The sequence below is a fragment of the Anomaloglossus baeobatrachus genome, chromosome 7 (genome assembly GCF_048569485.1).
Source record: "Anomaloglossus baeobatrachus isolate aAnoBae1 chromosome 7, aAnoBae1.hap1, whole genome shotgun sequence".
NCBI lineage: Eukaryota > Metazoa > Chordata > Amphibia > Anura > Aromobatidae > Anomaloglossus > Anomaloglossus baeobatrachus.
In genome coordinates this window covers 95,065,876-95,090,781 of record NC_134359.1, presented here as the reverse complement: position 1 = coordinate 95,090,781, position 24,906 = coordinate 95,065,876, and the positions used below count along the sequence as shown (strand labels likewise).

Genomic DNA, 24,906 nt, shown 5'->3' with positions numbered 1-24,906 from the left:
AACAGAGCGTTCCTGACCACGCTGCTTTGGCCAGCCAGACGGGTTTTAACTCCTGTGGTCCATGAATTCTGCTAGGGGGCACTGTAACCGGGTGCCAACTATTTACAAGAAGTTGTGATGTTCACCGTTCACATCCTATCAGTCTTTTCAACATTTTCCCTATCATACACAATTGTTTTCCATGAAAAAAAGCTAAATTATTCTTATTTCTAAACAGGTAACTATTTACATAATTTAACTTCTTTACATTTCTATTTACACTGCTTTTACTCTTGATAACGGACAGGGATCTATACTATGTTGTGACCTATGTAGGACTGGTGGTAACCCTTCACTGTCTGGTGTGTTTACTGGCCTGTTCTGGTTTTCTATGTGTATGTGGCAAGTAGGCCTAGGTCTTACTGGTAGGGCGGGCAGTCTCCTACGACTCAGACTCACCACGGGCAGACATATTTGCCGCTAGCAGGGGGTAGGTTCTCTAGTTCCTCTGCTGGTATGACATCTGTTTCTGTAGCTGATTGGTCTTCAGGTTGGTCTTGAGTCTCTGCCGCTTCAGGTAAGACAACTTGAGGAAAGGTCAGAACTATCGGTACTATAATTGCTTGCTTCTCCTGTGTCCATTTCTTGGGAAAATCTCCAAGGATGGTTTAACTGTCTCTATCACTTTTTCGGTGAGCTGGGGAACTTCTTCATCTTCCTCCCTGGTCTTCAATTGGTTAGGGCATGCCTTCAGGTGATCCCTTGAAGCCACTTTTGAAGTCTTTCCTCCATCTTTACTGATGAGCCACACTTTGTGGTTGTCGAAGTTTGAGGGCATAACGGTGTATGGCTCGGCCTCCCATTGGTCGTCCAGTTTGTGTATCCTCCGCTTCCTTTTGAGGACCTGTTCAACCAGTGCTTAAGTGAGTTGCTGGGACCGTCAGGTTATAATTTTTCTCCTTTCTCATCCGTTCCTGGGAAAGACTCTTCTCCACACACTCTTGGACCTTGCGGTACTGTTGCTGCCGCTCAGTATCCCAATCCATATTGGGTTGGACTGCCTCAGGTGCTAAGACTCCAATGTCTAAGTCTACGGATAACTTGCGAGGTCTTGCCTGCATCAAGTAGGCCGGGGTACAGTTGGTGTAGTTCACTGGGATATGGTTATACAAGTCCACAAGATCCGGCAACTTCTCTGGCCACAGGTTTCTCTCTTCAAGGGGCAAAGTTTTTAACAGGTCTATGACCACCTGGTTCATCTTCTCACATAACCCATTGGTTTGAGGAAGGTACGGCGTTGTCCTTATTTTCTTGCAGCCGTACAGGTGACAAAACTCTTGGAACACTTCTGCTTCAAAGGCTAGGCCCTGGTCAGTGAGCACTCTTTCAGGGTAATCATGGGGTCGACAAAAGTATTCTTGGAATGCCTTGGCTGCTGTCTTGGCCATTTGATCCTTCACTGGAACCACTACCAGGAACTGGGAGTAATGGTCAACAATGGTGAGGGCGTAGACATAGCCTGACCAGCTTGGGGCTAGCTTCACATAGTCCAAGCCTACTAGTTCAAGCAGCTGCTTCATGATGATTGGCTGCAGGGGAGCCTTCTGGCTTTCATGATCTTTCCGCCTTAGGTGGCATGGGCCACACTCTCGGCACCCTTTCTCGATCGCCTTTCTCATGCCAACCCAGTAGAATCAGGCATGAAGCAAGACCTCCAGCTTCTTCCACCCGAAGTGTCCTGCTCCATCGTGATATGCTTCTAGGACCATAGGGGCATCCCTCCGTGGGACCACTATTTGCCAGGCCAGTTCGTCGGTTCACAAATTGACGTTTCTTCTACACAGCTTAGCCTTGTAAATGAACAATTTTTTACCCTTCTCTTTCCACAGTTGTTGTGCTGGCTGTGGAGAATCTTGACCAGGGTGTGAGTCAGCTTGTGTCAGCAGCTCTTTGACTAAGCAGACGGCGGGGTCACTGTCTTGCCTTTCCTCCTATTTTTGGTGGGACAACGGGTTGAAGAAGACCTCTTGTACGGTGGAGAGCTTTTCTTTCACTTGATGCAAGCGCTGGGATACACCTTGCTGGTGGAAGGCTGGCAGCTCTCTTTCCTCCAGCTTATCCTAGTCTTCTCCTGCTTCAGGCAAGTGGGGCATCCTGGACAGCGCGTCTGCATTAGCATTCTTCTGGTCTGCCCTGTATTTGATCGTAAATTCATAGTTGGACAGCCAGGCCATCCATCGCTGTTCCAGCGCATCTAGCTTTGCGGTCCCCAGGTGAGTCAATGGATTCTTGTTGGTAAAGATTGAGAAGTTCGCTGAAGCCAGATAATGCTTGAATCGCTCGGAGACAACCCAGACTATGGCGAGAAACTCCAGCTTAAAGGAACTGTAATTCTCGGGATTTCTTTCAGTGGGACGAAGCTTCCTGCTGGCGTAGGCGATCACTTTTTCTCTGCCTCCCTGTACCTGAGACAGTACCGCTCCCTCCCATATTGCTGATGTCTGTGTAGAGTATAAACGGTTCGCCTTAGTCAGGGTAGGCTAGGACTTCCACTCCCGTAAGAGTTATTTTCAACTGGATGTAGGACTCCACTTGTTAGCTATTCCACTCGAACGGAGGACTCTGATTCTTGGTCTTCTTGGTCTGGCACACTAAGAGATCAAGGAGGGGCGCCTCCTGTAATAGCTTACCAGTCTGAGAAATTGCCATACGTCCTTGATTGTGGTGGGTCTTGGCCAGTCCTTGATAGAGTTGAGCGCGGTTCGCGGTTCGTGGTTCTCCAGTTCTAGGCTCGAGTGATTTTGGGGGCTGTTCGAGATCGAACTAGAACTCGAGCTTTTTGCAAAAGCTCGATAGTTCTAGATACGTTCGAGAACGGTTCTAGCAGCAAAAAGCAGGGCTTTTTACAGCTACAGTGTGCAGGAGCCATCGCTGGCAGCCTGCCAGAAGCTGGTAACCAAGATAAACATCGGGTATCCAAGCAAAGCGCTTTGGTTAGTAACCCGATGTTTATCTTAGTTACATGCAGGAAGCCCACACTTCCCCGCTCAGCTCACTCCGCCCCCTCCTGCCCGCGGCATGTACACATACATACATACACACACACACACACACACACACACACACACACATGGTCCCGCTCAGCTTACCTGCGGTGATGAAGTCCCGCCATCCCGACCTCAGCGCTGTCACTGTCCTCCATGGCCGCCGCTTGTCACATCACCTCTCGCTTCCGACCCGAGACTGACTAGCGGTGACGTCACGGACCTCTCGCGATACTTGGTGTGAAGGCGCCGGTCATTGAACTCAGTGACAGGGGCTGTCAGTGTGCTGGAGATCAGCGCAGGTAATGTACCTCGCTGACAGCAGCACTTGTCATCCCCTGCAGTGACCTGGGCTGACCCATTGATGTTAGCTCAGGTCACTGCATTGCTCTCCCAGCCAATGGGGAACATCCTGCTCTTCATTGACTGGGACAGTATGGATCATCATGGCAACCCCTTGGATTACAGCAGACCTGGATTTGTTTTTCATTCTAATAAATTGGTTAAAGAGGGAATGTTTTGGGGAGTGTTTTTACAAATAAAAATGTGTTTGTCGTCTATTTTTTTTTATTACTGACTGGGTTGGTGATGTCGGGTATCTGATAGACGCCTGACCTCACCAACCCCAGGGCTTGATGCCAGGTGACATTACACATCTGGTATTAACCCCATATATTACCCCGTTTGCCACCGCACCAGGGCGCGGGATGAGCTGGGGCGAAGCACCAGGATTGGCACATCTAATGGATGCGCCACTTCTGGGGCGGCTGCGGCCTGCTATTTTTAGGCTGGGGAGAGTCCAATAACCATGGACCTTCCTAGTCTGAGAATATCAGGCCCCAGCTGTCTGCTTTACCTTGGCTGGTGATCCAATTCTGGGGGACCCCTACGTGTTTTTTTTTTTAAATTATTTATTTAATTTAAAATAACAGCGTGGGGTGCCCTCAGTTTTGGATTACCAGCCAAGGTGAGGTTGCCAGCTGTGGTCTGCAGGCTGCAGCCGTCTGCTTTACCCTAGCTGGCTACAAAACTAGGGGGAACCCTACGTCATTTTTTTTTTCATTTTTTTGGCTAAATACAAAGCTAAGCACCCCTTAGTGCCACATGAAAGGCACCAAAGGGTGCTCCACTTTTTCTCCATTTTTTTCTCCACTTTTTCTCCACTTTTTCTCCACTTTTTCTCCACTTTTTTCTCCACTTTTTCTCCACTTTTTCTCCACTTTTTCTCCACTTTTTTCTCCACTTTTTCTCCACTTTTTCTCCACTTTTTTCTCCACTTTTTTCTCCACTTTTTTCTCCACTTTTTCTCCACTTTTTCTCCACTTTTTTCTCCACTTTTTTCTCCACTTTTTTCTCCACTTTTTCTCCACTTTTTCTCCATTTTTTTCTCCATTTTTTCTCCACTTTTTTCTCCACTTTTTTCTCCACTTTTCCTCCACTTTTTTCTCCACTTTTTCTCCACTTTTTCTCCACTTTTTCTCCATTTTTTTCTCCATTTTTTCTCCACTTTTTATCCACTTTTTATCCACTTTTTTCTCCACTTTTTCTCCACTTTTTCTCCACTTTTTCTCCATTTTTTTCTCCATTTTTTCTCCACTTTTTCTCCACTTTTTATCCATTTTTTTCTCCACTTTTTCTCCACTTTTTCTCCACTTTTTCTCCACTTTTTCTCTCCACTTTTTCTCCATTTTTTTCTCCACTTTTTCTCCATTTTTTCTCCACTTTTTCTCCACTTTTTCTCCACTTTTTCTCCACTTTTTCTCCATTTTTTTCTCCACTTTTTCTCCACTTTTTCTCCACTTTTTCTCCACTTTTTTCTCCACTTTTTCTCCACTTTTTCTCCACTTTTTCTCAATTTTTTTCTCAATTTTTTCTCCACTTTTTCTCCACTTTTTATCCATTTTTTTCTCCACTTTTTCTCCATTTTTTTCTCCACTTTTTCTCCATTTTTTTCTCCATTTTTTCTCCACTTTTTCTCCACTTTTTATCCATTTTTTTCTCCACTTTTTCTCCACTTTTTCTCCACTTTTTCTCCACTTTTTCTCCACTTTTTCTCCATTTTTTTCTCCACTTTTTCTCCACTTTTTCTCCGTTCTTTTTCTATGGTCGGTCTACCCATTAGCTCTGCCATGCATACTGTAGCTCTACACCTACTGCACATGTTACTTTATGATTGACATCTCTTTCGTACCAGAGCTATCTAAGCCTACTCTGACCCCATATTTGTCATTACCATATTGTCCTTGTACTGTATTATGACATTTGTATCATGTGTTTCATTTCTTGCTGTGTTGCAATTTTTTTGCTGCATCCCAATTGTACCTCTACATTGTTCGAGTTTATGTTATTGTTCTCTCACTCTTATGTGATACTGATTATTGTCATTTTTCATGATTACATGCAGATAAGTCCAAACTGACGAAGGCTCAGGCCGAAACGTCATTTGTAACTTGTTTTGGACAAAAACATATATGCTTATGAAACATTTTTTTTTTCTTAATACGGACCAATAAAGAGTGATTCTGCATTACTATCCGTTGTGACTTACTGACTTAGTCTGGGAGATTTAGAGTGCCGAGGTTACTCACTAATTTTATCTATTATTACCTCTGAGCACCTATATACCAGTGAGCAGAGCTTCCTCTACAGTAGTTCTCCTGATTAGGCATGCCCTTACCTCATGAGCAGGGCATTGCAGCTTTGGTAGCAACCATTACGACATGGACTCTGCTGCTGTGGACCCGAGAAGAGTGAGTGCAGATTCATTGCACCCACACTCCTCACATGAAGGGTCCGCACTCCTAGAAAATGGGGGATACGTTCCCTGAGTGTCTCCCCCCATATTCTAGACGGTCCAGAGTCGTCGTGGGACCCCTTTATTTTTTTTCTTACAATAAATTGGTGAAAGAGGAAATGTTTTGGGACTGTTTTTTCAAATAAATTTCTTTTGTCGATTTTTTTTTTTGTTAGTACTGACAGTTTATGATGTTGGGTATCTAATAGACGCCATGACATCACAAACTGCTGGGCTTGATCTCAGGTGACTTTACAGCTAGTATCAACCCGATTTATTACCCCGTTTGCCACTGCACCAGGGCACGGGATGAGCTGGGGTGAAGCGCCAGGATTGGCGCATCTAGTGTATGCACCACGTCTGGGGTGCCTGCGGCTTGCTATTTTTAGGCTGTGAAGGCCCAATAACTATGGACCTTCCCACCCTGAGAATACCAGACCACAGCTGTCTGCTTTACCTTGGCTGGTGATCCAATTTGGGGGGACCCTACTTTTATTGTGTAATTATTAATATTTATAAAATAATTATAAAAAAAGAGCCTGAGGGGACCTCCACATTGGATCCCCAACCACGGTAAAGCTGCCAGCTGTGGTTTTCAGGCTACAGCCGTCTGCTTTACCCTAGCTGGCTATCAAAAATGGGGGGACCCAACGTCATTTTTTTTTTTAACTATTTTTTAAATAGAAAAAATTAATGGGCTTCCCTGTATTTTGATTGCCAACCAAGGTAACAGCAGGCAGATGGGGGTGGCAACCCATAGCTGTCTGCTTTATCTGCGCTGAGAATCAAAAATACCGCGGAGCGCTACGTCATTTTTTTAAAGATTTATTTTTACAGCACTGTGATGTCCAGGTAATCACCTAATCATTATCTGTGTATATATATATATATGTGTGTGGTGGGTCCTTTGTCTTACACCTCCCCTGACGAAGCTGCTAGTCAGCGTAACGCGTTGGGCCGTTTCCTGACCCCACTTTTACTCCTTTGTATGATTCATGCATACCTTCTTTGACTGCGCCGGGCCCGGCTGGTAAATGCGCTTATTTTGCGCCCATACTGCTTGTATGCTTAATGGATATGTCTTTGTGATTCTCCTTGCACTTTGTATGGGTGGAGAGCTGTGCACTCTCCTTGTATTCACAATCTTGCCAGCCCAGGCATCTCTGGCACTTTGGCCATAGATCACAGAAACTACTAGTGTGATCTGCGGTCCCTGGCTGCATGAGCTTAGTGAAATTCCCTGGCTGGGACTTGTTGTTCCACGTATTTTACCTGATACTATGCGTTCTCCTTTCATGCAATTATATCCAACTTACCTAGTATTTGGCCACTCTTTGACTGATCATTGTGTCTCACACTGTTATATATAATCCATATTGCTATAGCTATAGTACTAGGGTAGCATTGGAGGGGCCGGATGTGCATACTATTAATATGGACACAGTCCTCAGTCATGGTATAACTGTGTAACTACCAATTTGAGGGCTCTTTTTCACGTTATATACTACCTTAGTATTAATTGTCTCACTAGGTATTTGTCCTCATCTTTTGATCAAGAAGGTGTTTTGCATGTTATATATTGTTGATTGAACTACTATCTGTTTATCCACATGGAAAGCAACTTAATTCAATTGGAGTATCAGTGAGGTCATATGTCATATGTGTATTTTAAAGGTTTTTATGATGTCCTTGTCTTTTCTTTTTGACCCAATAAAAATTTATTATATTTGAATATTGCATGATCCTGATGTGCGCCTCTATTATGTGTACTGTTTTCTCCTTTTTGCTTGCATCATTGTTTTACACATAGGCTGCACTCAACCGTGTTGATTTTGTGCTGTGCATCCCTAATTTCCTATTTACCAGCAATCAAAATACAGGGAAGCCCATTTTATTTTTAGTTATTTAAATAAATAATTAAAAAAAATATATATGGGCTCCCGCTGCATTTTTTGTATTGCTAGCTAAGGGTAATCCAAGCAGCTACTGGCTGCTAACCCCCACTGCTTGGTGTTACCTTCACTGGCAATGGAAAATCCAGGGAAGCATTTTTTTATTTTTTTTGCCAAAAAACTACAAAAAAAGGACGTGATCTTCGCCATATTTTTGTATGCTAGCCAGGTATAGCAGGCAGGTGCTGGAAGAGTTGGATACAGCGCTAGAATATGGCGCTTCTATGAAAATGCCATTTTCTGAGGCGGCTGCAGACTGCAATTCGCAGCAGTGGGGCCCAGAAAGCTCAGGCCAACCTGTGCTGCGGATTCCAATCCCCAGCTGCCTAGTTGTACCTGGCTGGACACAAAAATGGGGCGAAGCCTACGTCATTTGTTTTCTAATTATTTCATGAAATTCATGAAATAATAAAAATAGGGCTTCCCTTTATTTTTGGTTCCCAGCCGGGTACAAATAGGCAACTGGGGATTGGGGGCAGCCGTACCTGCCTGCTGTACCTGGCTAGCATACAAAAATATGGCGAAGCCCACATAATTTTTTCAGGGGGCAAAAAACTTCTGCATACAGTCCTGGATGGAGTATGCTGAGCCTTGTAGTTCTGCAGCTGCTGTCTATCTGTATGGAGAAGAGCAGACAGCAGCTGCAGAACTACAAGGCTCAGCATACTCCATCCAGGACTGTATGCAGAATTTTTTTGCCCACCAAAAAAATGACGTGGGCTTCGCCATATTTTTGTATGCTAGCCAGGTACAGCAGGCAGCCACGGGCTGCCTCCAACCCCCAGTTGCCCATTTGTACCCGGCTGGGAACTAAAAATATAGGGAAGCCCGTTTTTTTTTAATTATTTCACTTATTTCATGAAATATTTAAAAAACAAATGACGTGGGCTTCGCCCCATTTTTGTGTCCAGCCGGGTACAACTAGGCAGCTGGGGATTGGAATCCGCAGCACAGGTTAGCCCGAGGTTTCTGGGCGCCTCTGCTGAGGATTTCAGTCCGCAGCCGTCCCAGAAAATGGCGCTCTCATAGAAGCGCCATCATCTGGCGCTGTATCCAACTCTTCCAACAGCCCTGGAGCCGGGTGGCTTGTTGGGTAATCATGAGTTAATACTGGCTTTGTTTTACTAGCCAGTATTAAGCCAGAGATTCTTAATGTCAGGCACGTTTGACCCGGCCATTAAGAATCTCCAATAAAGGGTTAAAAAAAAACACCACACAGAGAAAAAATACTTTAATAGAAATAAATACACACACACACACATTAGAGACTCCATCTTTATTACCCCCTGTCAGCCCTCCACGATCCTGCTCTTCTGTCTTCTTTCTTTCTAGTGTAGTAGTAGTGACGATTGTAGTGAGGAAGGATGAGGTTCACCAGCTCATCACTTGGGGCTGGGGAACCTCATCCTCACTACAATCCTCACTACAATCGGGAAGCAGCATGCAGCCTTCACTCCGTGAGTGATCAGTGCTGGCTGTCAGCGGTAACAGCGGTAACGCTGACAGACGCGTTACCATAGCAACGGTGCTCTCGGAGCCGCGGTTAGCGGTGACGTCACCGCTAACTGCGTTGCTATTGCAACGGTGATCTCCGTTAATGACTGGCTGTGTCAGCCGGTCCCTAACGGAACGGGGAGTCGACCGTGTGCTAGAGAATGTCGCCGATACACGGCGATACACATATGTGCACCGTGTACCGGAGAGATGCACTCGCAGGTCCTACATGACGCGTCATAGTCATGTGACCAGTCTGTAGCCAATGAGATAATAGCCACGTGACTGGTCACATGGCTATTTTGACGTCACGATAGGTCCTGCATCTCTGCTGGCAGTGCAGGTCACCGGGAGGATTAAGCGATCATCGGATGGAATAGCGGCAGGAGACAGAGTGCAGAAGGGATCGCGGGGACCGGTAAGTGTTATGGCAATGTTTATTAACTGTTTGTGTACATTTATAATGCATTTTTATGTGTTTGTGATTGCCTCCCATTATAGCCTATACGTTCGAGTTTGGTTCGTCGAACGTTCGACGAACCGAACTCGAACGGGACCCCCGTTCGGCGAACCGACCTCGAGCCGAACCGGGACCGGTTCGCTCATCTCTAGTCCTTGATGACTACAAATATTTCAAAAAAACTGACCAGCACATCCAACAAGTGTGAATAGGTGCTAGCTGAAAAAACATAGTCAATATAAGATGCATACAGCTACATACTAAAAAGCCAACAATTTATAAGGGAACTCTGGTACTGCATTACTGCTATATGAAAAAACGTGATTTTTAGTTTATGTATTGGCCAATGCATGTAAGCCTGGACACCAACAGCAAGGTAATCTCAATAATCCGGGTACCTAACTAATAGCCCTCATCACCTCCTGAAGGTTCAGAGCATAGTCCCGTACACTGTCCTGCACCCTTTGTTTGCACCCAAACCACTTCATCTTTATCTCCGCTGCCATGTGGGTATCAAAAGTGTCTTTTAACCTGGCCAGGACTTGTCCCACAGTTCTTTTTTCAGTGTCCAGCTAGGACTTTACCTCCCGCTGAGTCGCACTGGTTAACTGGCCGATTAGGATGCTCACTTTCTGGCCCTCAGCCAGGGGGTATACTTCAAACAAATTACACAATCTTTCCTTGAAGTCGCTCAGGGTGTGCGACTCCCCCGAGTACTGCAGTAACTATGCCGTTCCCGGTATTTATGGCATAGAGAGTGGCATTACAGGGGCAGCGGCAGCCTGATGCCCTTCCGGGTTGGACATGTTCCTCACCTCTAGTGAACCTCAGCCAGGCTCCGTCGGCGGGGCTCCTCTTCGCTCCCTTTCTAGGTTCCGTCCACAATGGCATGCCCCTTTGCTTCGCACGCGCCGCATGGCTAATGGCGGCAACTGCTCGATTCACCAGTACTCAGTATACAGTCTCTAGGCACACAGTACCTGTAGTAACGGGCACAAAATCCTGTTTGTGATGCCAAGTTGACACCCCCCCACCGGGGCCTGTGGTTACTCGTTACCAGGCTGGCTTTGATCTGCTCGGAGAATGTCACGGCAACAGGGCCTGGTTCCATGATCCCGGCGGTGTCGTTTAAGATGATGGTGGTGAGGATTATTTACAGAGGATATGTCGTGACGCCACCTGTGGTATGCAGCAAGATAGGTGCCGCCGCCGCTATTCAGTTCCCTGGGGGTCAGAGGTGATGCAGCAGAGTTGGTATAGCTCTCCACAGGTAGAGCTGGGCCCAAGGGCTTTTGGGAGTAGTAGTCCTCACAAATGATGGAGGGACTTAACGTTAGGGTGCGCGACCGAGGACGCCAGTAATAACAGGACAACAGAGGGGCTGTAGTTTCCTTTACCTTTCATTCAGTGGAAGATGATACAGGCCTGGGAGACTTGATCAGCTTGTAACAGCGTTCCGGTCAGCCTGGAAGAAATTGAGGGGATCCACCTAGCCGGGTGGGTTCTGAGGCCTTCCTTCTTGCGCTGTAATGTGTGGGTCCCTGCGGCTTGAAGCTACGCTGCGGCCCTCTTCCTTGTGTCGGTACTGGTTCTCACTCATATAGCAGGCAGCGCAAACCTTTTACTGGTGCCGCTCCTCCGGTCACGGCTCCTTTCTCTACTATGCTGCTGTGCCCCGGGCACTCTGTGGGCCAAAAGACCTGCAGTCTCCTGCCCTCCGGATTCAGCTCCGGGGACTTCAGTAACCACACAGCCTTGGACTCCGGTGTCCGGTCCTCTGCGCTCGGCCCTGAAGAAGCTATGTCGCAGCTCCCTTCTCAGAGACCGTCTTCTCTCCACTGCTCCTGACTTGTTCTGACTAGTTTCACTTTCATGTGTGTGTGTTACTAACACCTCCCCCAGGCCAGAATGCACAGGAAAGCTCCCCATGAACTGGGTGTTTGAGCTCCCCCTTCTGGTCTGGAGTTAGGAAAGTGTGTACTGCAGATGCTACCTAGCATGGGACCCTGTTGTGAATACATTTTAATTAGATTCTAGTGTGGGGTTATCCTCTTATGGCCAGTGCTGATAATGCAGTTGACTTGCTGAGTGGGAACTGGACAGCTTTGTAGGATTTGCAATCAGGCCATTTGGTTTGGGCCTATATAACTATGTAGCTCCTTTTGTTCCTTGCCAGTGCTCAATTGGATTTCCTGTGTTCTAAGAACTTCCTGAAAACAGCACTGTTCTCTGTGTCTACCAGAACTCCTCTCACATAAGTTGGTCTTGTACCTTTCCTTATGGTTTTTCACTTTCTTGTGATTTTGCCTGTGTGGAGTTCCTGGGGGAATTGGATTATTCCCTGCTAGGAGTATTTGTGTATCTTGCTCCATGTTCTGTTATGTATTGTGTTTTGTAATGCTTGGTACAATATTCAGTCCCCTCTCTATATCAATGTTTTTCTTGGTTCCCAGTAACATCAGAGTACTGATATAGCGGGGGAGAGACTGTTCAGGCTCAGTATTTTTCCATGTCAGGCGTGCTGGTATTTATTAGGGTTTTTACGGCTGCAGTCAGTGCTTTTTCCTATTCTTTCCTATGCAGATAGTTTTGGGCCTCATCTTTGCTGACTCTGTTCTCTAGCTACGTATTGTGTTTTCCTATATCACCATAATCTATACATGTGGGGGGATATCTATATCTTTGGGGACTACTATGAGGCAGATTAGCTTTTCCACATTTCTCTCTGTTAGAGTATTTAGTTCTCCGGCTGTGTCGAGACAACTAGGTCATCGTAGGCTCATCCCACGGCTACTTCTAGTTGTGTGTCAGTGTGCCACCCCCGCAACAGCCGACGGGCTGCTCAGATCCGGATCCACAGTGGCTCGCAGGGTCTCCCGACCTGAGGCAGGGTTGTGCGGCTTCTCGAAATGAAAAAGGGGGAAAGATATTTACAAAGGCGGTGAAAAAATTAAATAATGTTCGTGACGCCACCCACGGATCGTGGTAAAGTGGGATACCACCGCTGCTGCGTTTGGGAGAGAGCGCCCGGGAGCGTTAGGATGGCAGCTTGTGATATTAACCCCTCCGTGGGCAGGGGGAAGGTGTCCCGGGGCTCGGTGATGGCAGGCTGGGGACCCGTCGGGAGTAAAGGGGCACAACGTACTCACACAGTCCAGAGATTCTGACACCGACACCGGGTAAACCAAAGTCCTGAATGCCCTGTAGCCTTTGTTTGAACATGCTGGGTTCGTGCCCTTTTGGCATTGCTGGTTGGTCTGAAGCCTTGGCACTGTGTTTACTCTTTGTGGATCCCTTTTGCCTGAAACTACTCGGGTCCTGCTCACCCGCGTGGCTAGCGGAGTGAACTTGCTCTCAGGGTTCACGCTTGGGATTTTCTGGACGGTTTTGGAAAGTCCTATCCCCCTCGTTGTGCTAGTACCACGATTTTGGAGAGGGTGGAGAACGGCTCGTGAAGACTTCGTCCTCGTCGGGTGAATTACTGGGCTGCATAAAGCTACTTCCCAGCCTAGGGTCTGCGTACCACGTCGTGCCCTGGCCCCTGCCCGGTTGTAGCACAAGGTGGCCGAACTGCCCTCTGTGGCAGTACCGTGCCCCATGTCACTACCCCCTGTGACCGGGGTTCCAGCTCCTTTCAGGCCAGGCCAACGTCTGGCACCTGGGACGGGTACAGGAGCCCAGCTCCGCAGCGTGACCTTTTACTGTCACCGCTGCACTCAAACTGACTACTGACTGACACTTCTGGCCCTCCTTCTACCATCCCTCCATCTGGGTGGCCCTATTCCCCTCAGGCCGCCCAATGGGTGTCTGGTGGGTGTGGTGCAGAGTGTTCCTCAGGATTTGTGTATACCTGTTCTTAGCAACACCAAAGGGACAGGACCCGTAACCAAGGAGGAGTGGGTACCATGCAGAAGGGCAGATTGCACGACACCCTTGTAATGACCTGATAGGCCAGGGCGTCACATTCCCCCTTGGTTAAACGTAGCTTGTCCGCGAGCTACAGGACACCAAGCATTTATTGAACTTGTAAGAAAAAGGTTAACATAAATAACATTTATTGAAAGGTTCATCCCACATTAGGGAGGCCCTTTTACTTGAACGATACTATTCTTTTGAGTTCATCTGCCAACACAAGGACGTCACCGGTTTTGATGGCAGCGGGAACTCAACCTGCCCTTTTGCAGTCCCTTCCTGCGACAGTCCAGTCCCAACATCACGGATCCCAATGACCCACCGCCCAAACAACCTGTTCCCCCTGGAAACCTAAGGTGGATCCTTGACCGGGTTAAGTCCCGGGATGTGTCAGACGACTCTTGTGGGCACAGGAGGTGCAATTATGTACAAGACACAAGTTTGTGTTGGTCATGCCAGTCCTGTGACAGTGATCCATTTTTACTTAACTAATAAAACAACAAAGTCCTTGAAAAATCAACAAAGTCCATGTACCGGGTGTACACTTGTAGCAAATCTAGAGGAAAATCAGGTTACTTTTCCGTTCAATTTAAAACTTTTTCATTAAAGCACTAATTTTCTAGCAGTTTATATATGAAAAATAACAAACTGTGAAAAACAACAAAAGAAAGCACCAATACCTAACAATTCTATGGCATTGTTAACTTTTTTCCCTGAGCAACCTGGCAGCTATTGCCCCTTGCACCGTCCCCCACCGGGGCCCCCTGGCACCATGCACCTCTCAAGGCCCTGATGGCTTCTTCCCTGGAACAAGAGCGGAAAGAAGCTCAACAAGGAAGGCGCAGTCTACTTGCAGGAAACTTGGCTGCCACCTTCCATCAGGGACCCTGTTGTTGGCCCCCGACAGCCTCCTCATTTGAACACTGAGGACGGTCAACAAAAGTGGCAGTCCACGTAACTTTAGGCATACAGGTTCCAGTCCCTTTAATGCTGGGCACCTCCTGGACACATCCTTGCATAGTGCCCCGATAAACCACAGCAACGGCAGTTTGGTACTACTTCAACTTCCATGTTGTCAGCGGAGATCTCCTCATCTGAAGTGGACTCTACTTCCATTTCCATGATCTCTAACGCCATCTGGGCTCATGACAACAACCTCATTCTGCGTCCATTTCCTCCATAACGTGGCACCCATGCTGCTTCTGGGGTACTGGAACTTGAATCTCCTATTATCTCTTCTGGTTCCGAATCCTCGGTAACCGGGTCAATCTGGTCGGAAATCTCGGACTGGTCATCCCGTTCGGGGGCTACAGGATCCGCTGCCGGTGGCGCAGGTAGCGTCCCAGGTTCAGCCAGGGCAGGAGACAGAGGCGGCGGTGGACAAGTGCTTGCCATGAGCAGGGGTGGCCCGGATCCCTCAGCCGCATCAGCCGGATCAGTGAAATCAACAGGAACTGGGTGACCGCTTATCCGCTCCACACGTGGGTCTACATTCTCGCGGGTTCGCACTGCTGCAGCTGCTCGCTGCATCCCCCTCTGTTTAGCCACGCTGGGCGCTGGATCCTCTATTGCGCAGTTACGCTTCTTCGCCATCTTGCCTCTACGATGTCCAGGAACAGTATCGCAGAGTCCTGGCATCCCTGCTTCTCTTCCGCTTTCGCTACATTCAGGCATGCCCCTTGGTTTTCTCCCAGCACTCTTTCGCGCGCTGTGGCCCTCTGGGAACTTCCGGTTCCTGTTTCAGGCTGAAGACGAAGGGCGGAGCTTCGGCTTCGCGCACTTTCTGAGGAAGATGACATTTTTGCCGCGAAAAACAGCGGAAAAATAGCGGACGTCGCAGGAAAAAGGACTTGGACTCCCGGACTTCACTTTTCAAGGTGCACGTCACCTAGGTAAATGGGTCCTGCTCGCATCCATTCATGACGCCAAGATTTTTGAGGGTGTGCCGCCCTCGCGACAGCAGACGGGCTGCTCGGATCCGGATCCACAGTGGCTCGAGGGGGTCTCCGGACCCGAGGCGGGGTCACGCGGCCGCTCGAAATGAAAAAGGGGGAAAGATATTTACAAAAGGGGTGGAAACATTAAATAATGTTTGTGACGTCACCCACGGGTCGTGGTAAAGTGGGATACCACCGCTGCTGCATTTGGGAGAGAGCGCCCGGGAGCGATGGGATGGCAGCTTGTGATATTAACCCCTCCGTGGGCAGGGGGAAGGTGTCCCGGGGCTCGGTGATGGCAGGCTGGGGACCCGTCGGGAGTAAAGGTGCACAATGTACTCACATAGTCCAGAGATTCTAACGCCAACACCGGGTAAACCAAAGTCCTGAATGCCCTGTAGCCTTTGTTTGAAGACGGACGCCTTTTTGGCGTTGCTGGCTGGTCTGAAGCCTTGTCCCTTTGCACTGTGTTTACTCTTTGTGGATCCCTTTTGCCTGAAACTACTCGGGTCCCACTCACCCGCGTGGCTAGCGGAGTCAGCTTGCTCTCAGGGTTCCCGCTTGGGATTTTCTAGATGGTTTTGGGAAGTCCTATCCCCCTCGTTGCGCTAGTACCCTGATTTTGGAGCGGGTGGAGAACGGCTTGTGAAGACTTCGTCATCATCGGGTGAATTACTGGGCTGCATAAAGCTACTTCCTAGCCTAGGGTCCGCGTACCCTGTCGTGCCATGGCCCCGGCCCAGTTGTAGCACAAGGCCGCCGAACTGCCATCCGTGGCAGTACCGTGCCCCCTGTCACTACCCCCTGCGACCGGGGTTCCAGCCCCTTCCAGGCCAGGCCAACGTCTGGCACCTGGGACGGGTACAGGAGCCCAGCTCCGCAGCGTGACCTTTTACTGTCACCGCTGTACTCAAACTGACTACTGACTGACACTTCTGGTCCTCCTTCTACCATCCCTCCATCTGGGTGGCCCTATTCCCCTCAGACTGCCCCATGGGTGTCTGGTAAGTGTGGTGCAGAGTGTTCCTCAGGATTTGTGTATACCTGTTCTTAGCAACACCAAAGGGACAGGACTCATAACCAAGGAGGATCGGGTACCATGCAGAGGGTAGATTGCACGGCACCCTTGTGACAACCTGATGGCCAGGGCTTCACATCAGTATTAGGTCTGCAGTCCGTTAAGGTTCCAGCCACTCTGCTCATTTTTTGGGTTTCCGAGTTATTGCTCTTTTTCTGACTCTCCTCGGTCACTGGATCACAATAGGACCCAACCCCTTGCTTCCAGGCATAGCATCACCCGCTGTGAGGAAGGCTACGCTACTGTGGCAACCGGACAACTGGGGTGCCACATTACGAAGAACTACTTGGATAATCACAGAGCAATTATGAAGAAATGGTGCAAGATTTGAGCATAAAGATGCACTATCTCCATTACCATTTAAATAGATTTCCAGATAATTTTGGAGATTTCAGCGAGGAACATGACGAGAGATTCCACCAGGATATGAAGGTGGTGGAGGAGAGATATCAAGACAGATGGGACATACACATGATAGCACAGCAGACTACTGCTAGAGTCTCCAACATGATTGTACTGATGACATACATTAAATTAGTAACAAATAATAACGAACTAATATTGTATTAACTAATCATATCATACATAACGTTTCCTGTCACTGTTAGATATTTATGTTTTTTTTTAAATTATTTTAGACTGTTTATTTACTAGTTGTAGGAAAAATAAAAACAAAAAAGTGAGCCGGAGTATGAGATGGTATACATGGTACTTGTGAGACCATGTTCACACTGGCCATGAGACAAAGAAAAACCAAGGAAAAAATTGTGAAAAAATACCCTGCTGTAACTAAATAAAAGCATAGTGCATATAAACATAGGGTACTTAGTAAACACTGTTTTTGATCAAAAAAAGCATAAAGCTATCCCACCAACGCCAAGGTGTACCCAGTTGGGATAGTACCTACACTCTCTAATATTAAAACCTTACCATGGGTCTAAAATAGGCCTCAATGTGGCTAAGGGCTGAGAGCGACCGGGTCCCAACAGGACACACACAGTCAGGGGGATTCACAGAATGAAATGTCCAGCTAAGTTAGGACCCTGCTTCACCAATTCGGTGCTCTGGAGAAAATTAATTAATTATAGGAAAGAACTCCGGCACTCATAATTACCCCAATTAGAGACTTAAACGAATGTAATGTTCACACTGATTTTTTTATTCAAAAAGAAAAAAGTCCATAAATAAACGTTTTCGACCTAATTCGGTCTTCTTCAGAAAGGACTTATCTATATCCAAGATACAAACAAGAAAAAATGACAGTTATCATATACAGAGAATTATCATATGATAAAAGAATAGTGAAATACCCTTATAACCATTTGGTGAAGGAGAATAGTACTGTGAAAAAACGTGAAAATTTGTGCAAAAAGACATTGAAAACCAAAGGGATAAGTGTCCGGATAGACCAATATAGATGATTACCCTATGTACCGATGGAGATGCAGAATAAAATACGCTCTTCCTTTATGAGATCCTCCTATATGGATCCACCGTATCAAAAACAGACCTGGTATTGCAGAAAAAAACCTTGTATATACAAAGAATATTTCATAGCAAAAGGATTATGAAAAACATTTTTAACTAAATGAGTATAAAACATCATATCCCTAGTGTGGGTAAAATTTACCTGTTATGTTTAGAAAAAAATTTTTTTTTTTTTTTCTTTGAATGAGGGTTCTAGTAATTATTATTTCACCCGGCCGCCTTAATAGCCTCACGGGGGAATGACTATACCACGTGTTTAGGTCAATCCGTTCTTCTATTAAAAACAAACAGAATGATAATACGGAAATGTACAAAGACTATTGTCGAATTAACGATATAACCTACCGCCACGGTATCATCAAAGATATAAAAATCAATTGTTTATGGGACCATTCAATGATACATATTCAGAAAGCCGTCCTGTAATTATCCAAAATTGGATGTCTATAAGGGGACACATATGAAAAAGACACCATTACAAGGAAAATTATCAATGTCCCTAAATGTAGGACACCTCAAAGTCATTTCCTACCTGAAATAAGGTCGAATTAGACAATACCAGATAAAGAGAGGAAGTCCCTCACGATTATATTGCTGCATATAAAAGAAGCGAGAAAATACGATTCAGCGTCTAAGGAACTCTAATCAACTAACTGCATCTCCAGAGGTACTTACCAAAGTAAACATATATGTGTAGGGAACACGCTCCGTGGACTTCTCTGAAAGCGTATGGCTGCGAGGGGGGTTTTTAACAACCGGCCAATCACATAAGAACCGCCCTAATTAAAGGTAGGAAATACATCATTGAAGTGACGTCTCCGTCATCCAATGATCTGACCGGGGATAGTGCATATAAACATAGGGTACTTAGTAAACACTGTTTTTGATCAAAAAAAGCATAAAGCTATCCCACAGTCACACACACAGTCAGGGGGATTCTCAGCGAGCTGGACATTTCATTTCATTCTGTGAATCCCCCTGACTGTGTGTGTCCTGTTGGGACCGGGTTGCTCTCAGCCCTTAGCCACATTGAGGCCTATTTTAGACCCATGGTAAGGTTTTAATATTAGAGAGTGTAGGTACTATCCCAACTGGGTACACCTTGGCGTTGGTGGGATAGCTTTATGCTTTTTTTGATCAAAAACAGTGTTTACTAAGTACCCTATGTTTATATGCACTATGCTTTTATTTAGTTACAGCAGGGTATTTTTTCACAATTTTTTCCTTGGTTTTTCTTTGTCTCATGGCCAGTGTGAACATGGTCTCACAAGTACCATGTATACCATCTCATACTCCGGCTCACTTTTTTGTTTTTATGTAGTTTTTTTGTATTCAGTACAAACAGGGAGTGGCCCCCTTCTCAGCGAGCTGGACATTTCATTCTGTGAATCCCCCTGACTGTGTGTGTCCTGTTGGGACCCGGTCGCTCTCAGCCCTTAGCCACATTGAGGCCTATTTTAGACCCATGGTAAGATTTTAATATTAGAGAGTGTAGGTACTATCCCAACTGGGTACACCTTGGCATTGGTGGGATAGCTTTATGCTTTTTTTGATCAAAAACAGTGTTTACTAAGTACCCTATGTTTATATGCACTATGCTTTTATTTAGTTACAGCAGGGTATTTTTTCACAATTTTTTCCTTGGTTTTTCTTTGTAGGAAAAATAATAATATTCTTGCCATTATGAATGCTTTTCAACAGCATTGCATTAATACATCAATTAACTATTATTAAATACAGTATCTCACAAACTAGAGCCAATCCGTCAAAAACAAAGTCATATTCTTAATCAGCATCATAAACATGATATAAATCCGTTCAGACATTGTTGGCACCAAAATCACTGAATACTTTAAAGGAAACCAATCATCAGGATTTTCGTATATATCCTAAAGCCAGTGCTATACTAGCACTATCAGGCAGATTCTATACATAAGTGTAGTGGTCAGCTCGGATGTATAGCTTTTCAAACACAAGAAGTAAAGTTTATAAAATCGACAGCTTCTTGAATGATAGCAGCTGAGGATCAGATAATATCTGGGTTGTATTCATAGTTATCTCCTCCGCCTGCTAGAATTAGCATAAGTATTAAACAAACAATTCACTTTTTCCCTTGCAGGACCTGTGTGAGGTCATACTCAGAAGGCCCTCAGCCAACAGAAAAATGTTGCTTTGTGGTATCAGCTTTGTTGGGTGAGGCCCCGCCCCTTCTGGTCACATGGGTATGATCTCACCACATGTCCTGCTAGGTCGATTGTATAATACTTATGAAATTTCTAACAGGGGGAGGGGGTAACTATGAGTATCCCCCAGATATTATCTGATCCTCAGCTGCTGTCACTCAAGACGCTGCCGATTTTATAAACTTTACTTTCTTGGATTTCAAAACCTAAACATCCGACCTGGCCACTAAAAGTATAAAGAGAATCAGCCTGACAGTGCCAGTATAGTGTAGCAACCCTGATACCCTCAGGGCACTACAAGGAACTGCATCCACTAGGGGATGCAGAACCTACCCCCTGGGACCTGGAGTACCAGTGCCAATTCCACCAAAACACAATCTAAATCCTAGTTCTCCTCTCAACACTGGGCATAGAGGGTTAACCACGTAAGGGGATGGTCGCCATGGGAAAGAGTCCCTGGGTATAGCCAGCCTGGTGGGAGGGGTCAGTCAGTCAGAGAGGAGTCGAGTAGCACACAGGAGAGGTGTGCAGACGTGCCTGAGCTGGGTCCGTGTAACGGTGACCCCGGGGGCACAGGAGAGAGGTCCCCAGGACGGGTACCGAGATACCGCTGGGACCGGAGCACGCACGAGGCACAGGGCCCTAGGTCAAGCGCAAGTTTTAGACTGTTTGGCAAATACCTGCCCGGTGAGGACACCTTCACGAACTTCACCAAACCAAATAATCCGGGGGCATCAGCAGTAAACTAGGATCGGGGTTCGGACACTTACCTCCCCGCAGGGTCGGCACTGCCCGCCGTACGGAGGAGACTGTACACCACAAAGGACAGTTGTGGTCCCCAAATGCTCCACGCTACGGGGACTCAACCTACAGAGAGTGCCGGGGACAGAGCAACCTGAGTCACTACATTGGCACTGGTCCTCCGGGGACCTGAACCAGCAACCCCTGGGTCCACAGTGAGTAGAGACTTTTAAAGACAACCTGTTGTGGTCTCGATTATTGCCCCGCTACATCTCCCAGGCACAGCCCTACCTGCGGAGCTGCCACTACTACCACCAGCCCTGGGAGTACCCACATTGAGCAGCGGCGGTTCTCAATATTAACCGCAACCCGCAGGTGGCATCACATGAAAAAAACTCTTATCTCCCCTGTAAATACCCCTCATTAACAAAAGAAGCTTAGAGCACGAGATCGGGCAATGGCCATCAGAGTGACCCCGCCTGGGACCGAGTACCCCCTTCTCTGGGCGCTACAATAGAACTGGCTTTAGGTTATATACAAAAATCCTGGTGATTGGTTCCCTTTAATCAATGTAATTTGAAACAATTGCAAAGACAATAGTTCGGGAACTGTAACAAAATCTTTTACTGATTCTAATGCAATCAACATTTCTGGAGAGCTGGAAAAAATGTGGTCTTTGCGCATGAATGGAAAATTAAAATTAGATAAGTAAAAACTTACTGTTCCTTGTCTTTTAGGGGAATGGCCTCATAAACATTTTGGTACTGACAAAACATTTCATTTACTGAATTATTAAGATGTTTGGCAAAAATATCCCATACCTAAAAAAAAAAAAAAGATAAATCTGTGGTTGTTAGAGATATTTGTTAACATGTTTTGGGTTCCTCATGTTCACTAGGCAATATGTTTCTGAGATTACCATTTTTGTGCAAAGATGCTTCCATTTTGTAATTCCTGTTAAAACTTAACTTTCCTCTGGCTATGTTTTCCTGGTTGCTGCTTGCCCTGTGCCCTGACAGCTATATGTGTTACTGTCGCGGGCGGGGAGGGCGCTACGCTCACTCACTGCTCGGGTCTGGCGCTGCTGCTGCTTGCTTGCTGCTTGGTGGCTCGAGTGGTGGGCCGGATCCCGGGGACTCGAGTGGCGCTCCTCGCCCGTGAGTGAAAAGGGGGATGGTTTTGGGGATTTATGGTGCTGGCTTCTCTTCGTTCCCCGATCCGGTACCGGCGGGCCACCGCCCCTCCCCGGTCCTTACGGTTCACGTCAATTAGCCCCTCCTGCAGACCGTCACCACCGTCTGCCAACCTTGCTGTATGTGCCTGGGCCACGTACCGGTCAGTCTGCTCCTTTACCACTTCACTCTCCCAACTCCAAACTACACTGCAAACTACACTCAACTTCCTTTTCCCACCTCCAGGACTGTGAACGCCTCGGTGGGCGGGGCCAACCGCCTGGCTCCACCCCCTGGTGTGGACATCAGCCCCTGGAGGGAGGCAACAAGGATTTTTGTCTGACTTCGATGTGCCTAGCCGGGGTGTGGGGTGTGTTGTTGCAGTTCCTGTGACGACCTGGCTTCTCCAGGGCACCACATTCCCCCTTAGTAAACTGCAGACCGTCCGCGGGCTGCCCGTCCATCACCGATTTTATTTTTGTTAACTGCAAAGATAGAAAATGGTAAAAACATGTAAAACATAAGCATTTTTTTCCAATCTTCCCACAACGGGAGGTACATTCTTAAACGTTGCTAACGGTATATATTTATTAACGGTCACGGCTTCCGCTCTCCCCCGCCCAAATAACCTGGCCCTGATGCTGCCCCTAAGAAGTGGGCAGCACCCCTTGACCCCAGTCCAGAACCAGGCTGCCCGAGCGGTTACGGTCCCTTTCAGGGGACCCACGTCCATGGGAAATCCCTGAACCCCCGGAGGATCGCCACCGGTTCCGGTGGTGGCCGGGCCCCAGCCTACTCCACTGCGGGCGCTTCCTCCAATCTGCCTCTCCGGAGGCGGTCACGGATTAAGCCAACAATTTTTTACATCCCACAAGTTTGTGGTTGCCCTGCCAGTTCTCGGGTGTGTCCGTAGCAGTTTCTACGCATCGTTGGCAGAAAGTCCCTACGGGGACTAGTTGCCGGCAATGGCCGTTTCAATCACGGTTTTCAATCAGATGACTTTTTCGGTTGATTCATTCTTATCATTTAAAACTTTAACTCAGTACTGGTGGTCCCAACGGGGAACAACTTACGGCGGAGAACCGCTGACTTTGGGGAGGCTACCACCGCAGGGGGTCGGCCCACTCGGGGATTGGACGGTACATTGGGTTCTCCCTCCATAGGCAGTGTAGTCCAGAACCACTGACGGCCGTTGGGAATGGTGGCGGGGGCAGCGTGCTCGGGACCCCCTCTTCCATCAGAGGCACTCTCTCTGGACCGCCGGCTGCGGTGCTGGCCCCCGGCTCCCACGCAATCAGGGCTGGTTCGGGAGCTTGGGTGGACTGATCGCGACGCGGCACGGCTGCAGCGGCCCCTTGCTCGCGGGCCCCCACTATGGCAACCATTCTGCGCATCTCCGCCTTCCACTCCAACAGCTGCTTCAGGCTCTGTGCCCTCACCTTCAAGCAGAACCGGCCCAGCTCCCGCTCCAGCCACGCAGCGGTCCCGGCGGGGAGCTCACCCGGGCCGCAGTCTTCAAAGGCTACTTCTCCCCGGTTTCCCCAGAGCTTAGACGCTCCGGTGGCGGGTACTCCCGCGCTCCAATTCGAGGACGCCGCCATCTCTCCATCCGCGTCCCCCTTAGTCTTTTTCCGGCTCCTCCTCTACAGGGGCGGGGTTTCGGCTTTCGCGCCTCCGCTGCTCGGGAAGACGCTCGAGCGGGGACTTTTTACGCCAAAAATGGCGGCTTCTCAAAATTTTCGGCCGGACACCTCCGGCGGTCACAAGGCGCACCTCTACCAGACGGCAGAGCAGTAAGATCCTGTTTGTGACGCCAAGTTGTCGCGGGCGGGAAGGGCGCTATGCTCACCCACTGCTCGGGTCCGGCGCTGCTGCTGCTTGCTTGCTGCTCGGTGGTTCGAGCGGTGGGCCGGATCCCGGGGACTCGAGTGGCGCTCCTCGCCCGTGAGTGAAAAGGGGGATGGTTTTGGGGATTTATTGTCCGTGACGCCACCCACGGTTGTGGTGAGGTTGTGACACCACCGCTGCTCTGGACGGGGATCCCGGGAGCGATGACGGGGAGCAGCTTGGATGTTGTTTCTCCCCTCCGTGGGTAGGGAGGTTTGGTTGTCCCAGGGCGCGGTGAGGGAGAGATGACAGGTGGGTTACGGGACCTGGGGAGGTGCAGGGTCGCGGGGGCAGCGCGGTGCCGCACGGCACAGTGGTACTCACTCAGCCAATGATGAATGCAAAGTCTCCGGTAAAACAAACCGCTGGATGGATGGGTCCCACAGACGGCCACGGTGTTTTTCCTCCCGGTAGGTTGGCGGTGACTGCCTTTCCCTGCACCTGTGTTATGTTCTCGGTTCTGATGGCTTCCCACCGGTAACCAGCTCCCCAGCTTGGAAGGATGCTGAGGGAGCCCCTTTTTGCCCGCAGGCTCTGGCCCTGGGAACTGTAGCCTTGGCGGTGACTGTATTTCCCTTCACGGTTTGAGCGGTTGCCTTCAATCGGGTCTTGAGTGCTGGGAAACCCCGGAGGTTCCCTTCGCTGATGGATTTGACCGGTTTTACGGCGACTCCTAGCCTGGTCGGGGTCCGTAGGCCCTGCCAAATGGTGCTGGCTTCTCTTCGTTCCCCGATCCGGTACCGGCGGGCCACCGTCCGTCCCCGGTCCTTACGGTTCACGTCAAT

General features: G+C 48.0%; 1 protein-coding gene across 2 annotated transcripts in view; it reads right to left on the bottom strand.

Moving 5' to 3' along the window:
• The window catches only part of LOC142245126 (putative methyltransferase DDB_G0268948), a 179,006-nt gene that overhangs the window by 20,460 nt on the left and 133,640 nt on the right, over positions 1-24,906 (bottom strand). For both annotated transcript variants that reach the window (XM_075317482.1, XM_075317483.1), the window contains exon 5: positions 21,783-21,883. In XM_075317482.1, the coding sequence (XP_075173597.1) occupies positions 21,783-21,883 (101 nt within the window). The remainder of the gene's footprint in view (positions 1-21,782; positions 21,884-24,906) is intronic.